Source organism: Cantharellus anzutake (assembly GCF_015039405.1).
Source record: "Cantharellus anzutake strain C23 chromosome Unknown EI90scaffold_71, whole genome shotgun sequence".
Lineage (NCBI taxonomy): Eukaryota > Fungi > Basidiomycota > Agaricomycetes > Cantharellales > Hydnaceae > Cantharellus > Cantharellus anzutake.
In genome coordinates this window covers 2,352-19,574 of record NW_024067021.1, presented here as the reverse complement: position 1 = coordinate 19,574, position 17,223 = coordinate 2,352, and the positions used below count along the sequence as shown (strand labels likewise).

Sequence of the window (17,223 nt, the reverse complement as noted above, 5' to 3'; positions counted from 1 at the left end):
TCCTGACACTTTCCATTTCTGGGTTATCGCCTACCATTCCGCTAACCCTGTAACCCGACTTGTCGGTAATATTCAATTGGCTAATGTTTAATCCCATTAGCTCCGCTCCGCTCGGCCCTGTCGTTTATGGGCCTGCCCCCACTGTAACTATATATACTTGACTTGTAAATAGGTTACACCTCAGTAATAAAATCGACTAGAGTTTACCCCCTTTTAGTTCTGGTTGCCAGTTAGTAAGTTAGGGCATGGATGTGTTACTTGGCACAGCGCTCCTGGCATAAGTTGCTGAGGCCAAAGCCCTCTGCCATGGAGACCTTCCTTCATCTTGATCTGGTCTCTGACAGGGTTGAAATTTATTTTCGAAAAACTTCTTCTTCTCTTCATCATTTCTCCCCTTTGCAATACCCATGTATCACTGTTCACTTCAAAGTGACAGCCCCACACCCATTTATTCCCTCAAAGTGGCGATAACAAAACACTCATTGACAATTTCAAATTCAATGTAAACTTTCTTCTTATTTATTTCTTTTCTTCCTCATTGTTATGGAAATGGGAAATTTCCCAATTTAGACTCTTATGGGCCCTGCACACACCCAAATCCCATGATATGTAAATAAATAGAGTTTAACCAATCAACAATTACCAAAAAACCCGCTGTGCTAACATCTGTTAAACCTCATGTTACAACATCTGTGAAACCACCTGTAAAACCTAATGAACCACCTCACCTCCACTTTCCACTTCCTGCACCAAGAACGGACAAAAATGGGCGCCTCTGGCCCCATTTTTGTAACACTCATAAACTATGTATGCATTGCAAATACAATGCAAGGTCCAGGCAATAGCCCCAAACCTCGAGCCATATGTAATCACAATGTACATATAGTCACGTGGGTAAGCAGGAACTTCTGTTAACTGCTTACACACACCGTAAAATACATACCATCGTATCACTTACAGCCTTGTGTGCTGAGCTATCCCACTGAGACCTCACACACTGCCCCGCTGCCATCCAGGCCACTAGTGCCAAGCGCTACGCTGTAGGAGGGCACAGCAAGTACTATACAAATAAGGCCAGAACCACGTTTTTCGAGGCTCCAATGAGCACCCTCAAGCATCCAACACAGTCCCAACACCCACAACACATTTTAACATTTTTTCCGATTTTTTCCATGCTTTTTTTCTCAAGACTCATGTTGCCACTTCCCCCAATTTCATGGTTATCCACCATTTCCCCCACATCTCCACCAATTTTCCTTAGGATGACAGCTATGCTGTGGAGAAGTGAGATTGATGGTTGATATTGACTTTATGAGCTCATTTATTCATTTTATTGTCACCTTTTTTTGCCTTATTGTTCTTTAGCTGAGCTGCTAACATTCCTCCTGTTCCCATCGCCACCATCTACCACTTTTTTTGTTCTGATTTATCTTTTCTTCTATATATACACCCAGTTTACATTGTACTTACAGTTGTTGGACCCCTCTTCTGTGCTACAAAGAATGTGGTGTTGAGCGATCCCTCCATACGTTAAAGAAGCTTCCTGACGACTGTCCAAGAAGGACCAGGAGTGAGTACAGATTTTATTGATTGATTGTCTAGCACCGAGACCACAGCACAGTATCAGCACTGTCACCACCTCCCTTCCTTTCCCCCTCTTCCAACCCAACTCGGACACTACCCACTCTCTCACCTGGGCAGCCTTTTTGCCTGGTTACAATGCCACTACCCCCGCCTCTCTCAACCTGTGCCTGACAGGAGGTTGGGATTGTATGGATATGACAGTTCCCCCTGACTCCTCCCCCACCAATCTCCACTAAGGTACAACCCCCTGTTCTGCCCCATACCCTGACCTTGGACACCAATCATACCTCCACTCTGAGATCCCATTCCCTGACCTCAGACTTTGACTCAACCTCAGCTTAAGTCCATTGCATTGGTGATACCATTTCATGTAAATGCCATTGCCAATATTCTTGACTCCACCTCTGTAAGCTCTGCTACCCCCGAGTTTCGCAGACCATTAGTCATCCACCCAATTTCCTCCCTGCCCCTCTGGCCTTTGCCCTCCTTACCTCCTTTCAGACATGTTATGAGAATGGAGTCTCCTGCAACCATGTCAACCTATGGGGGCCATCACTCATCTGTCATCTCTTTTCTTTCATTTTCTTTATCTTCATCCATTCTCCCATGACCTTTTAATTTCAATAGAGTAGAGTCATGCACTTGTACAGCTGGTGCCAAAAGAAAGAAATGTATCTTTTGACAACCACAAACTCCTGTCTGTGCTACAACTGTAAGACTACTGTGCCACCTTGTATCAGCCTCTGTACATGTCTCAGTATCCCTTGTTATGGGTCATCCCTGCCTGTGGTCACGACCCCAGACCATCTCCTTATGGTGCACACTTGGTGACTCAGGTCATGCATGTCAACTCTTGTCCTCTGCTCCCATCACACAGCCAGTTTCAGATCCTCCTGTTGCCACACCCTCCAGGGAGGGTGTCACCATCCCAGGGATGGCTGTGTACACAAATCCACATCACCTGAGTGCTCATCATCATGTCATTCATCCTACAAACAACTGGTTCCCATGTCAACCACTCATCTGCTTGTTGGTTACCCCCACATCAACTCACACCTGGATGGCTCCCTCAAGGAGTTGTTGTCAACCATGTTGCTGGTATGCCTGTCAGGGGACAACTCCCAGGTCCCCATGACCCTCCCCTATGGTCCACAGCCTCAAGTGTAGCCAGCCCTATCCAGGGAACAACCTAATACTGTGGGTCAGAGATGAGAAGGAAGTTAACTTCTCATCTTGCCACAGTGGCCACAATAGATCAAAAACTTCTGGAGATATCCAGAAGTCACATGAGACCCGAGACCTGAGGTCCGGGGCATCTGGCTGCATGGAGCATCTGGGACAGGGCACGCATGGGAAGTGCAACAGCCAGGTGTGGGCACGGGTTGCAGGTGTGAGTGTGGGTGTGGATGTGGGTGTGGGCTAGGTCAGGGTGTATGCCCTGACAATGCCCTCATGGGCACCAAGTCACTGTCAACCCCTATACAGATGGCTCCCTCAAGGAGCCATCATTGAACTCGTTGCTGGTATGCCCACCTGGGCACCAAGTCACCATCAACCCCCCAGATGTTATCTCAGGTGATACAACTGCAGTCTCAGAGATTGTACTGCCCAGCTCCCATGAGGTTGACAAGTGTCAAATACGCCAGTTCAGGTGCAGATGGGGCTCAACTAGGGGGTTCCGGGAGAGGAGGTAGTGGACTGGAGCTTCCCAAGTCTGCTGGCTAGTACAAGAGTCTGAGAAGGATGCGGCCTCAGTGACTTGGAGGGAGCGCTGTGCCTCCATTACATCTTATGTGTCCTTAATTTCAGAGGGCTGAGGTATCTTGTAAGAGGGGAACATGAATCACTCATAGGGGAGCTTGGGGGTAGGTTTAGTTGAGATTAGAACTAAGTTTACAGTGGGTTCTAAACTACAGAAATGGAGAAGAGGACTTTAGTCAAAGTCTGAAAGATGCCAAAAGGTTCTGAAAGGTTCCAAAAGACAACGAAGGGTATCCTGAACAGGGAACTGAGGTGTCAGGTCAAGGAGGGCAGAGTAGGAGGCCAAGGAATGAATGGGAACGAGAAATGGGTAAGAGGAAGTTAGCCGACTGAATTGAAAGAAGGTGTCAGTCATGAGAGAAGTGGAAGATGACTAATCAGAATAGTGAAGGGTAGAGTCACTGAGGATGTGGATAGCTCTGAAGTGTTAGAACTGGGCGAGGGTGGACGATTCCGGAGGGGAACTGGAGACTCAGCAAGGAGGGACCTTGGCCTCAGCAACTCAAGCGGAGCGCTGTGCCATTGCTGTTTGTCCATTTGGTCCTTAATTTCATAGGCAGCAAGCAGGAAGTCTCTAGGGGGCATTTCAGGTCGATTTTAGACTAAAGGCCTAAAACGAGTATGTACAAGCACTGATATATATAATGGAGAGGGCAAAAGCACAAGGGGGTCTGAATCGGAATGAAGGCATCCGAACAGGAACAAAGGGATGACAGATGCGGAGCGTTACCAAAGGTCATAGGGCAGAACCTGTGGTACATCCAAAAGGAGGTAAGGAGGGTGAAACCCAGAGGGGCAGGAGGGTGAGGTGAAGTGGGGATGATGACTAACTGGCTAGAATGGGAAGAAGCAGCAGTCCAAATAAGGATGAGGGGAAAATGCGAAAGATACATTACAAGTGGCGAAAGTGCTGAAGGTGATCCGTGGAGCTCAGGGGTTACGGAGCTTATGGAGGTTATGGGGGTGGGGTTGAAAGTCTGAGGAATATTGGCAATGGTGTTTACATAGTATGAGGTCACCAATGCAATGGACTAAAGCCGAGGTGGAGTCAAAGTCCGAGGTAGGAACTATGACGGAGTCTTGGAGCGAAGGTACGAGTGGCGTCCAAGTACGAGGTACGGGACAGTGGCAGAAGGTCAGTGGAAGAGGGCCAGAGGGAAGAGAGAGGAGAGAGGAAAAGGGTGGAGGAGTGGAGGAGAGGAAAGGTGTCAGGTCTGAAGGTGAGTATTGGAGCGGACAGGAGAAGGGTAGGAGAGTGATGGAAGGGTGGAGGTGTTGTGAGGAGGAAGAGGTGGAGTGGGAGGAGTAGGAGGAGGGTGGTGAGAGGAGTGGTGTTCAGTCTGAGGTGAGTATCGGAGTGGATGGAGATAGGGCAGGAGAAGGATGGAGGAATGGAGGTAGCATGAGGGGTGAGAGGAGGTGTGGTGTCAGGTGTGGTGTCAGGACCGAAGGTGAATATCGGAACGGACAGCGGTAGGGTAGGACTCCGGAGGTGGTGAAGATGGAGGTCTGGGAGTCAGGTCAGGATTGGGTATGCACAGATATGACATGAAGCTGGAGTTACTCATCTGAGGAATATTGGGTGACTCCAATAAATGAAATGAGTAGGAGAATGATTTAAAGGTATAAATGTCAGGAACCCATCAGGGGGTCGGAGCAGTCTGGGGATTCCAAAGATTCCAACTCATGTCTGAGCACCCAGGGTGGGGATGGCTGAGGGTAACTGAGCTGAGGTCATAAGGAGTGGTGTAGAGAGGTGGGGAAGTGTGGGGTTGGGATTTCAGGATGTGACAACAAGCCCTTGTACCTGTCTATAAGAATGGGTCAGAGTAGGTTTCCTGAAATCCCACTCTGTAACATTGGTGCCCCAACCCCAGTGCAACTACATTGCACCCTGGGGCAACATATGGGTCTCACCCAAAGCTGCTTGAAAGCAATGCAATCTCACACCCATAGTGGAGGCAATCAGAGAATTTGAAGGTGGAGTGTTCAATGATCCAGGTGCTACCATGACCAAGATCCAGGATTGGCACCGTATCATGCCAGCCCAGCTTGAGAGAGAACTTGTCCCAGATGACCACATGAAACAGATGTTATGGTGTCGACTTGGACCCTTAGAACACCTTGAGCTGACCAATATGTTCTCAAAGATCACCACCTTCACCCAGCTGGCAGCTGCCACCAGCTACACTATGGGTGAATTCATCATAGACCCCCAAGGTGACTTCTTGCTCATTGTGAGGTCTCAGTGGGGTTGCTCAGCACATGAGGCCATAAGTGATATGATGGTATGTATTCTACAGTGTGTGTAAGCGGTTAACAGAGTTCCCGCTTACCCACGTGACTTTATGTACATCGTAATTACATATGGCTCGGGGTTCAGGGTTATTTCCCTGACATTCTCCCCCCTTGCATTGCATATGCGATGCATACATGGTTAAAGAGGAAGAAAAAAAAAGGAAAAAAAAGAGGAAATTACATTGAATTTGAAATTATCAATGAGTGTTTTGTTATCACCACTTTAAAGTGGGTGATTTGTGCATATCAGCGAGAGAAATTGAAGGAGTGAATGAGTGTGAGTGTTACAGATATAGAGCCTCCAATGACCATATCCATCGCATTGTCAAAGACCTCCCCTTTCCATCACTGACTCTCTCTCTCTTGCTCTCTTTCCCGATACCCTACTATCCTCTCCCATTCTATCCCATTCCCCCCCCCTTGTGCAAAGCTTTCCCCATCGGGGTTTTGGTGCTGGCCGAGGTTGTTTGCATTTCATGGGATTTCCCATAACCATTCCATTTGTAGATAGTCACGCATCATGTACAGAAACCACTGGAGGCGGTTCCTGCTAACTACTACTATGACTTACTACAACCACCTTGTGTGCTGTCCCTTGTAACAACCCCCCTTCTGTGACTCAGCTGAACCTGTGTGTGTGTACAACTCTCAACATGTCCTATATGCCTGGTTACATCGAGTCTTCTGACAGTTCTCACCATGAGAGCTCGAAGTTGCAAGTCAAAGACTCATGACTTGTGTATCATCCCCTGGAACCAGTATCCTACAGGACATCATCGCTTAGCTCTCCCTCCAATGCCTGATGGACGATGACATACTATGATCTTAGGGATCACAACTGCTCCAAGGTTGATATTCCTGTGATGCCAGCACACTCGTTACATGAGTGCCAAGTAGCTGCCCATCAACTGTCTAGTTTCTCCCTTGCCAGTCACCACATCTCACTGCCATCAGTATGTTCCCTTTGGGAATGCCAAGTCACCGAAGGCCCCATTAGTCACTCCTTACTGGACACTCATGTTAACAACCCACTACCAGTATGTTTGCACTGCGAATGCCAAGTAACCGATAGCAACGATATAGGATCTTCACACATCATATGAGTCGCGACCATGCACATGGTATGCTCCACTGAGGAGTGCCAAGTACCTGTGGCTGACCCATCTATCCTTGTGTCTCCAACTACTTGCAATCAAACCCTTAATAGCTCACTCCATCACGAGCCATTGTCAGAGACCAGGTTCGAGACGAAGGAAAGTCTCCATGGTGGAGGGCTTTGGCCTCAGCGACTTATGCCAAGAGCGCTGTGCCTAGTGACATGTCCATGCCCTAACTTACTAACTGGCAATCAGAACTGAAGGGGGGGTAACTCTAGTCGATTTTATTACTGAAGTGTAACCTATGTACAAGTTGGATATATATATGGTTACAGTGCAGACGGGTCTGCAAATGGCAGAGCTGAACGGAGCGGAGCTAACGGGGTTAAACATTAGCCGACTGAATATTACCAATGAGTTGGGTCGTGGGGTTAGTGGAAAGGCAGGCAATAACCCAGAAACGGAAAGGAGGGATAGGCCCGAAGGTGGACTCTGCAGGGCAGAGCAGAGGCGGGAGTGCGCTAGCGGACATCAGAGCTGTCCGGAAGTCTTCGGGGCTCCGTACTTAGGGAGGCATAGGTAATAAATTGAAAGGAGGGGGTGGTGACCATCTAGGGGTACCGAGAGGATTGCGGAATATGGGAGCTCCGAGGTTAGTGAGGAAGGAGTGGAGGTAGACCGGAGGGATCAGAGGGACCGGAAGTCAATGGCCAGGGATGGATATGACAGTATCCCCTTCTTAGGCCTGAACCCTTGAAGGCCCAGAATTAGTAAGGTGAGGGGAGCTGTACTTACAGAAAAGAAAAAATGGGAAAATGAAAACGGAAGTGAGGAGTGGAGGGAAAAGGAGAAATGGGAGAGGAGTCAGGGTCCCTAAGGAGCTTCGGGTCCAGGCTTCACTGGGTACCAAGAGTGGAACACTTCGACGAGGTCGGAGGCATGATCAAGTTCGCTGGCAAGGAGCCATTGTGTCTCCTCGTCGGTCCCTTCATAGCCTAGCCACTTGACCAGGCAGAGCAACTTGTTGCGTCTACGTCGGTCGATCTTGGAGTTGAGTATCTCCTCGATCTCGAACTCGATCTCGCCTTCGATTTCTATGGGAGGTGGAGGTGGCTGGTGGCGGTTTGGAATGATGTTCAGGATGGAGGGTTCGATCTGCGAGACAGAAGTAGGAACCTTGGTCTACGTAAAGGCCAAGTACTTCCGCTCCACCCGACCTTCCAAAAAGCTCTCCGAGAAAAACCTCGGCCCATTCGAGATCATCGCCCATGTTGGAACTCACTCCCTCACTCTCCGCCTGCCGGAAAACATGCGAGCCATTCACCCGGTATTCCAATTGGCACCCCCCATGGGAACTTTCTGGGCGAGCTGCTCGCCCAGAATGTTCCCATGGTCTGCATGCATGCGGGATTGTGGAACAGTGAAGGGAAAAATAGGAGAAAATGGGGGAAGGGTACCTGAGGGTGTGTGGGGTCAGGGGCTGTGCCCTGACAGCTAGCAAGTGATGATGTCCACTTGCTTTTTTCTCATGGCAGCAAGTGAAGATGTTCACTTGCTTTTTTTCTCATGGCTAGCAAGTGAAGATGTCCACTTGCACTATTGTCATAGTAGGATTGAATGGAAAAGGCCGGTGCATAGTAGGATGTCAGTGCCATCTGTCATATCCATCCCCAGCCAACGACTTCCGGTACCTCCAATCCCTCTGGTCTACCTCCGCTCCTTCTCCACTAACCTTGGAGCTTCTGTATTCCGCAATCCCCTCGGTACCCCTCGATGGTCACCACCCCCTCCTTTCAATTTATTACCTACGCCTCCCTAAGTACAGAGCCCCAAAGACTTCTGGACAGCTCCAACGTCCGCTAGTGCACTCCCACCTCCGTTCTCTTGCCTGCCCTGCAGAGCCCGCCTTCAGGCCTATCCCTCCTTTCCGTTTCTGGGTTATCACCTGCCTTTCCGTTAACCCCGCAACCCAACTCGTCGGTAATATTCAGTCAGCTAATGTTTAACCCTGTTAGCTCCGCTCCGTTTGGCTCCACCATTTGCGGACCCGTCTTCGCTGTAACCATATATATATCCAACTTGTACATAGGTTACACTTCAGTAATAAAATCGACTAGAGTTTACCCCCTTTCAGTTCTAGTTGCCAGTTAGTAAGTTAGGGCATGGACGTGTTACTTGGCACAGCGCTCCTGGCATAAGTCGCTGAGGCCAAAGCCCTCTGCCACGGAGACTTTCCCTTGTCTCAACCTGGTCTCTGACACCATCTTAGTGTCTCTACTACAGTCATAGTAGGATTGAATGGAAAAGGCAGGTACATAGGAGGATTTAAGCAAGTGAGGATATCCACTTGCTTTTTTTCTCATGGCTAGCAAGTGAAGGTGTTCACTTGCTTTTTTTTTCATGGCTAGCAAGTGGAGATGTCCACTTGCTTTTTTTCTCATGGCAGCAAGTGAAGATGTTCACTTGCTTTTTTTCTCATGGCTAGCAAGTGAAGGTGTCCACTTGCCTTTATTCTCACAGCACAGACACTGTATTCCCTGCTCTTGCTGCATGCAGTACATGGCACTACACATAACCACTATGTTAGGGTATGGCCCTTGACCCCACATGCACATGGACCCATGGGAACTTTCTGGGCAAGCAGCTCGCCCAGAACCTTCCCACAGGAGATGCCTGTTATGGGAAGTCTGCAAAGAGCCAAGAACTGTACAGTTCCCAGGCTTTCCTGATGCCTAGGATGAGTATTTTGAGGAGCCCCCAAATGGTCCTTGTTGGAAACTACCCAAGCGTTGTAACATGTTGAGAGCCTCTCAATGGCACCTGCCATTCCAACACTCTCACATTGTAGAATAGCAATAACTGCTACACTATCATGCACTCTGAGGAAGTGAAATATGAATGTACAGTTGCTACAGCCATGGTTGACAGTGAAAGGAAAGCGCATCCATGCATTTGTGAACTGTCAGGGGATGCGCATGCTCACGCAGGATGCTCCGATAACCTAGTTGTGATTAAAGCCAGGGGAAAGGGATGTCCCCATCTTAGGGTCAGCTATATACATGTAGAGTCCGGCAATAAGGAAACCAAACGGATTGCCGATAGAATCACGTGATCATAGAATGTTCCAGAACAATGCCGGAGATGATCCGGGTCACCGGGGCTTAGGTAAGCAGAGTAGACGGGAATTACCGGCATACTTCCCACGTGCATATGCACAGCCGGCATAGGGTCCAGGGTCGTTGCTGATCCCTGACATGAACGTGCAGACCTGTGGGAAAGTTCTGGGCAAGCGACTCGCCCAGAAACCATCACAGCCACAACTGTGGGAACTTTCTGGGTGAGCAGCTCGCCCAGAATCTTCCCATGGGGGGTGCCAGTTACGGAAAGTTCACAAAGAGCTGTCACAACTCTGCCAACCTGCCCTAGTGCCACTGACTATTATCATCGGACCATCCACCCTTCCACCCATTGCAAGGGCACCTGGGGTTTTGGACTCACTGAGGCCCCAGTCCCAACTAACTCAACCTAAAACTGACACTGGGTCAAGCTAGCAGTACTTCCTGCGAAGCTGTGTCCCCAAGTCTACAAGCACTAAACCCAAGCTAAACTTTCCTTTTGAGATATTAGCTTCAAGGATGTTGACTCTCACATCTCGATCGCCCCAATGCAAACCAGGAATGTAGCGAGTAGCTTGACAGTCATCCATGTAGATTTCCACCATGCCACCAATGATACCTGAAATGTATGGCATCCATCTCACCATGAATAAATCACTAAACATCACTGTGAGCTTGAGGACTCTAACTGGAATGATGTGAGTTACTTGCTGAAAGTGCCACTCGTTTGCTGTCGTCATCTCCGAATAAACCCATGTTCCATCCAAACAATACACCCATGAGGGTGCATAGGCAATACCCCCATCAAAGTCTGGATTCTGGAATAGGAAGTGCACGCATTCCATGGGATCATGCCAGTAGAGTGTTTGTGGCTCATTGGGCGCTTCTTTGAGGATTATTGTATCGGACCTCCATGAAGGTGGGCCTGGCATCATCTTCACCCAATCGTACATTGAAGCTGCATCCTTCCAGCTTGGTGGATGCAGATGGTCTGTCACCTAATCCCACAGCTGGTAGCGATCATTTATCTGGAATGTTAGGCTCACGCACCCATTTAAGCTTTCGGAAGCGATTAATCCCTCCTTGTGAAACACCCTCCATGCTCAACCAATAACAAAGTTCCCAATCCTCCTTGCTTTCATAGGGCCAACCACTCTCCTCCTGCTTAGATAGTCGGTCCCAAAGAGTCTCTATGGCACCTCCAGGAGGTTTTTTGTTGTTATTTAATGGAGGTACAAGATAGCGACCACTTCCATCATGGCGACCGGACTGGAAATGTGTCCATCTCTGTCTACCCACAAGCATTCATGACACGCTTTGGGCATGTGCAAGCAAACACCGTCCTCCCTGAATTCCACAGGGCTGCACAGGGAATCAACAGTGAATTGCTTTCTCAAACAAGGCAAAGACAAAGCCATGACCCCATTGGAGAAGACAGTGATGATGACAATAACGATAGTGACTATGCACCCTCAAACCAAGAATCTGATGATGACCAACTGCTTGGTGGTGACGAACTTGACACCCAGGAGGTTGAGGACCTCCTTCATCAGCATGCTGTGGAGCCCCTAAAGGGTGTGTTTTTCCAGGGATACAATGAGTTGCAACATCGGATTGCACGGAGGTCAGGAGCAGCTGAAACCATGCATGGAGCCATAACTGCTGCTCTTGCTGGACAATATGCCCAACTGACAGAATGCACAAAGGCTGAAGAGATGTCCTCCTATGTGGAGCGGGGGATGCCATTCGACCGAATGAAGCACAAACTCACATCCAATGATCCTGACTTGCGACCACCAACTGATCTCTGACTGGAGAATTATTGGACCATCAACTTTTCTGGAATTGCACAGGAGAAACAGACTGGAAGGTCAGAATGATATATTGGAAGTTTTGTACTTTGTATTGATGGTTGATCTCCAGAGCTATTTTCGAGAAGATTCTCACCCCCCTTGTGGACACATGGGTTGATCCGGAATTGGTAGACAAACTCAGGTGCAATTTGGTCATCTTCAAACCTGAGGTATGTGTTGGTCATGATCATCTTTGACATGTCTAATATGGTGGGAATGGGGATGATTTAGGTCCTTCAGTGGACATATCTTTGGACCACATACCCTCTCTTCTGGGCCATAGATCACATCTACCAATCCGAAGTCCGATGCAAGAAAGAGGGATGTCCAGCAAACTTGCTGCTGCAAGAGCTGCTTTCAGCACTGGAACGAGCTGGTAGCTTTGGGTTCTGTGGTGCAGGAAGGGTGCTGTCCACATATGCGATGAACCCTCTTTTGCTTTCTGTCGGAATCAAGGAAACTGGATTCCCATGTCTGAGTGACATGGTGGGGATCCACTTTGAACGAATGGAAAAGATTGATGTCGATGCATCCAGATGGCCGAAAGATGCTGCTGGAGTCCCACGCTTCGCATCAAAGCATGTTGTTCTGTACAACTACTCTCAGGCCACATATGATGTGAGTGTTTATTTGTTTAATCCTTGGGATAGTCATTCTTCTGTGTGTGCATGGGAGTACGACCTTTCTCTTAAGTCTCTGGAGGAAATTAATGTCGTAGTTCTGTGCTCGCATGGGAGTGCGACCTTTCTCTTAAGTCTCTGTAGGGAAATTATTGTTGTAGTTCTGTGCTCGCATGGAAGTACAACTGCTTTTCTAAAAATTCACCACAGAGAAGTTGTTGTCATTCCATGCGTGAATGGAACTACAATAATAACCCACTTTTTCAATCATGCATGAATTTCCATTGCCGAGTACTGACCCACACAGCATATGAAAGCCACCTGCTTCATTGAGCATATCCACCTTGGTCTTCACATCTCCCCACCTCCCTCCCAAGGGAGGAGAAAATCCTTCAGTCACTAGCCAGTTATGTGGTTGAAACACTTGAGACAGATGCCCTCTATGAAATTGAGAAGGGAATCAAGAAATCCCTGAATGCAAGCTATGCAACTGCAGACCGAGATGACTGACGTCACCTCAATATCCAAGCTGATGCACTCAAGGAACTCTTGTCCAGGGCACACCCCTTTGACAATTCTAAAGTGGCCACAGAGTGCCAGATTCTCACACTTGCCACCTCCTCTCAAGCCATACACTCAATTTTGAAGAACCTGCCCTGCATTGATGTCTATGAATGGGTCCGTGGCTTGTATGCAATGGTCACACTGCCTGACCTTGTTCAAAAATCATCATCAACAAGGAAGGGCCTTGGAGCACCCTTCTTTCGACAAGGGTCTGCTGCGGAAGTCTGCACTCAAGTCTTCCAGGCATTGCAAGACCTTTGCCCACACACATCATCCTCACAAGGGCAACAGGAGTTCTGCATTGAGGCTGTTGTCTTTCAGATGGATTCAAGATGGATGTATCGATATCCACATTCCACCATGTTTCCCACAAGGAGGTCGAGTCAATGGGCACAGTATGATTCAAGGGCGGACTTGATATACCCCAGCAGAAATGCAAGACGACCTGATCTGGGAACCATGTCTGATCCAGATCGCCTTGCAGCCTCCATTGCCAGCACCCAGATTACAGAGGGAAATTCACAGGCATCATGGCACTGGATTGATGCAAGGCTTGGTGACCTTACATGGGTCATCAAACGTTCTCGACTTCCACTTGACTGGATCCAGCAAGACATCTTGAAGGACCCAATGTCTCAGGAGCTCACAAATTGGGTCACTGAGAGCTATGATATGTCGGATGCAAGATTCCACATCAGCCTCATTGCTGCGTTCATCCTCACTGCATGGGCTCCCTTCCATCGGGTCAAACACAATGAAGAGAAGATTCCAGCAGAACCGGCAAAGGGTGCAAACATGGTTGAATATGCCAACAGCCTTGTATGGGATCGTGAATATGGGAAGACTCAATCAGGGTGGAAAGCAAAGCCACCACTCTTCCACCTCTGGTTGATATACATTTGCGGTATTTTGGTGGAGGACAGTCCTTGGTGGCGGAGACATGAACAGAAGGCCTGAACTCAGTCCATCAAACTGGCCTCCCGTATTGCTGAGCAAGGAAAAAATGCAGAGATGATGACCATGTTCAACACCAAGCTCCGTGAGTGCTTCCTGAAGCTATCTGTAAGAACACTTACCGGAAATGGAGTTTTCGGGGAGCGCAGAGATGGCCAACAGGGCTGGAAAGGATTGTGTGTTGCAACCCTGAGCTGTGGAATGGAGTACGACGTTTACACTCGATGTTAAAGCTGGGTGGGATCGATAGATTTTGGGTGCTTACCGGGATGTGTGGACATAGAGCCGCGATCAGGGTTGAAGTCGATCATACTGGCGTTAAGGACATTAATCGACGCGCACATCACCTACAACGGTGCTAACGGGTGTGATGTAGCAGGTGCCTCGGTTTGGCCGGACCGCCGTTTGGGGAGGGACATCATAACCTACAATTGTATTGTTCCAACGGGGATGAGTGTGGTCAATATGTAGTGCTTGAACCTTGGCGAGTCGGAAGACATTTTTTGATTTTGAATTGTCAACCCCGTGCGATTTAGGTAGCCCTTTGATGGAAGGCAGAGCAAGTAAATCCTTGAAACTCGTAAGCTGAGGGAGGGGATGATAGCATATGTTGAAGAAGCCCTCGTCATTATCGCTCACAGGTTGTTCCACCGATATCTCGTTCTTCTGAGTTAGTGCCTCACTGATCAACGAAGTTACTTGCGCTTCTGGTGTATATCTTGAGATTTTTTCCCAAACGGAACAATAGTATCTTCAAGCCGCAATCTCTTGCAAAGTTCATCTGATTGAACTAAAGGAGACATCGTTCCGTGTGCAATTTGACGGACCATGCGGGACTCAACAATGATTGTTAAAAAGAGTGCCTTTCTGGCTCGGGCGATTGTTCCCATAATATTCCATCGATATTATCACTCCCGGGGTCATCTGCGCTCTGGTCAGCAATTAGAGAAGGTACAGGTTGATCTGAGGTGACGAAGTCAGCAGCGGCGGGAACATACGCAACTAATGAAACAGGATGAGATACCCACCAAACAAAATAAGAGTTACTCCACCCATCCACAGCTGCCGTGTTCTCTCTTGTGAGATTGGTCTCAGGGTCTTCTAACTTGATACGAGGAACGAACTTCCCACTCGGTTCGGAAAATGCAGAAACGGCGTGCGATTGGCGCGCAGGTGATTCCAAGTTTCGGGGTCTTTCTGATAAACCCAGCGCCCGGACTGAGGCTGACGGTGGAGATGAATGAGGTACTCGACATCGCTTTCGAAGAGGATCACTGTCCCGCAGAAACAGAGGAGGGGTGATTGGGCGAGGCGCCATGGTGGGAGGTGAGTCTGGGTGGAAAAGGGAATCTCGGACGGCAAGCGGAATCGAGCCTCCAGGTATCCCAGTTCGGGTGATGTTTGGCAATGGGCTCTGAAACGGCTCCGTGTACCGAGTTTCTTCTGGGTCGTGATCAACTTCCCGACTCCTGACCATGAAGTGTTCGAGTTGAACGATGAATCCTTGGATCCAGAAGAAATGGTAACTAACAACTCTTCATCAAAGTGTCATCGTCCAGTATGGCAGCCACTCCGAGAGGCTTCAAGGAGCAAGCCTTCCTCATGTTCCGCACCATCTGCCTCGATACCAAAGGAGGAGATAGGGGCCTTCTATATCAGTTTCACATTCTGGATAAGATGCCATTGATAACACCGCACCTGGATCACACTTTATTATTATACGCATGGACTCCAGTTTTGAACTCTGAAAAGGAGCCCTGCACTTTAGATGGTCGCGCAGATACCGTTGATCATCAGAATCCATAGTCCATTGCTCGACAGCAGGTGGCTGGATCTCCACCACGTTGCAAACACGAAATAGTCTAGTCATGGGTATCTCCGGAAGCCTGAAGACGCAAGTGGAAGGCATTGAGAGAGAAGCTAGAGGAAGTGGGAACTCATTAGACGCGTTGCCACGCCTCGGAGCACTCCCACCTCAGTGACATGGCCAATTAGAATGTGTTCATTCATGTACTTCTCCAGGACACCGTACAGATATTGCCGAATTTCGGTTTCATGATTGCTCTGCATTGTCGTTGTTGCGCTCAAGAGCTCAGATCAACCTCGGCTCGTTCCGCCGTTGAGTTTGAGGCGACCCATGCTCTAAATTTTGGAAGTTGACTCCCAACGCCTTCCAGTTATCATACATGATATTCGATGGTTAGTGAATGGTGATCTTATAGTTCCAGGCAACTTATTTTTTCGGTGGTCCAGACCAAGCCTTGGAAGAATGGCGCCCGAACGCCCAAAGAATCTTCGATGCTTTTATCCTGGGTAGCTATAGCAATATAGGAGTCTCACCGTGGAATCGGGAGGTCAGTAAATCATTTGTCTCTGCCTTTATTGAACCCTACACCCACCAAGGCAAGTTAAGTATTTCATAAGCCGATATTCACAAAGTTGATGTCACGCTAGATTGGGAACCAATCCTCGGACAGCCAGAATTAAAAACAATTTTGGAGCATGTTCCTGGACATATCTTTGTGATTGAGATGTGTCGGATGATCAAAGCATGGATTGCTGAGAACACTGGTGAGCTGTAGGCACTAGTGCCTGTTGCTGCTCTGGAGATTGCCTGTACTGACCTGAACACTGTTGCAATAGATCAAAGGGAGATGAGTGATAAATCACCAGCAAAGTCGGTGCAGGTAACCGACTCATTGGGGATGCCCTCATGTGTGGGTTTGACTGCATACCTAGAACCATTCAAAATTGCGGTCATCATTTGCCTATCGCAGACCACTAGTTTTGATGAGGATGCATTTCGTGATACTTTGATGTTAGATTTTGGTTGCTGCAACACAGAAGCTCACTTTCTTGCTAGTTTGGCAGCTGCTGGGCGCAGCACCTGATGAGTCCATCACTCTTGTAAAATACCTGCATTTTTATACCAACTAGTTGAACTGCCTTTGGCTGGTTGTGAAGCTGATAAGTGTCAGGGTCCATCCCTTGTCCAAGGGGACATAGTGAGGAGGTGTCACAACTGACAAATCCCAGGGCTCTGTCAGCGGTGAATCAATGCCGATAGGCGAATCTGCCGACCTGAAACCCAATCTAACCAGCCCTCAATCCGATGTCTGGCCCCACTGCCCTATTGCGTGAGACTTGGCCAACAATCAGACCCTGGACCCTGCTGGCATTCCGACCTTACCTCCAGTTCCCGAGCCCTTGGTGCTCCTGGCATCCAGTCCCTCTAGTTCCCCTTGCCTCATCTCCATCTGAACCACACCCATCCTCTGGTATGTGGTCACAGCCATGCACCGCATCCGGACCTTCCCCACATCCGGACCTCTGCCCACCTCTGCACCCCTGCACCTCTGCCGCTCCTTGTTAAAGA

At 48.6% G+C, this 17,223-nt stretch overlaps 5 protein-coding genes across 5 annotated transcripts; 3 read left to right on the top strand and 2 right to left on the bottom strand.

Annotated features, from left to right (window-relative positions):
* Positions 1 to 10,626: 10,626 nt before the first annotated feature.
* Positions 10,627 to 11,005, bottom strand: EI90DRAFT_2871746 (uncharacterized protein; the record flags this gene model as incomplete). The annotated part of the gene is made up of 2 exons (XM_039053858.1): positions 10,627 to 10,847; positions 10,903 to 11,005. Coding segments are annotated over 2 exons (324 nt in total), but the record flags the coding sequence as incomplete, so codon positions are not given.
* A 158-nt stretch (positions 11,006 to 11,163) lies between these two features.
* On the top strand, positions 11,164 to 12,401 carry EI90DRAFT_3020067 (uncharacterized protein; the record flags this gene model as incomplete). Its single annotated transcript, XM_039057467.1, has 5 exons — positions 11,164 to 11,583; positions 11,674 to 11,726; positions 11,780 to 11,879; positions 11,941 to 12,327; positions 12,360 to 12,401. The coding sequence occupies 5 exons, from the start codon at positions 11,164 to 11,166 to the stop codon at positions 12,399 to 12,401; spliced, it is 1,002 nt and encodes a 333-aa protein (XP_038910876.1).
* Positions 12,402 to 13,253: 852 nt separating this feature from the next.
* On the top strand, positions 13,254 to 13,850 carry EI90DRAFT_3020066 (uncharacterized protein; the record flags this gene model as incomplete). The annotated part of the gene is made up of 1 exon (XM_039057466.1): positions 13,254 to 13,850. One exon carries the CDS (start codon positions 13,254 to 13,256, stop codon positions 13,848 to 13,850), a length of 597 nt encoding a protein of 198 aa, XP_038910875.1.
* Positions 13,851 to 14,635: 785 nt separating this feature from the next.
* On the bottom strand, positions 14,636 to 15,249 carry EI90DRAFT_2478999 (uncharacterized protein). Its single transcript, XM_039053094.1, has one exon. The coding sequence runs from the start codon at positions 15,163 to 15,165 to the stop codon at positions 14,698 to 14,700; it is 468 nt and encodes a 155-aa protein (XP_038910874.1). The 5' UTR covers positions 15,166 to 15,249; the 3' UTR covers positions 14,636 to 14,697.
* A 637-nt stretch (positions 15,250 to 15,886) lies between these two features.
* On the top strand, positions 15,887 to 16,775 carry EI90DRAFT_3077872 (uncharacterized protein). Its single transcript, XM_039061746.1, has 4 exons — positions 15,887 to 16,046; positions 16,101 to 16,250; positions 16,302 to 16,418; positions 16,491 to 16,775. Exons 1-4 carry the CDS (start codon positions 16,034 to 16,036, stop codon positions 16,736 to 16,738), a joined length of 528 nt encoding a protein of 175 aa, XP_038910873.1. The 5' UTR covers positions 15,887 to 16,033; the 3' UTR covers positions 16,739 to 16,775.
* The last annotated feature ends 448 nt before the right edge of the window (positions 16,776 to 17,223 follow it).

What these genes read in the sequence shown, in the direction of transcription:
- EI90DRAFT_2478999 (XM_039053094.1), bottom strand. Translation starts at nt 15,165, where the DNA reads ATGGCGCCTCGCCCAATCACCCCTCCTCTGTTTCTGCGGGACAGTGAT.
- EI90DRAFT_3077872 (XM_039061746.1), top strand. An exon ending in TGAACCCTACACCCACCAAG is followed by an intron (nt 16,251 to 16,301) that starts GCAAGTTAAGTA and finishes ATGTCACGCTAG; the next exon opens with ATTGGGAACCAATCCTCGGA. An exon ending in ATGGATTGCTGAGAACACTG is followed by an intron (nt 16,419 to 16,490) that starts GTGAGCTGTAGG and finishes CTGTTGCAATAG; the next exon opens with ATCAAAGGGAGATGAGTGAT.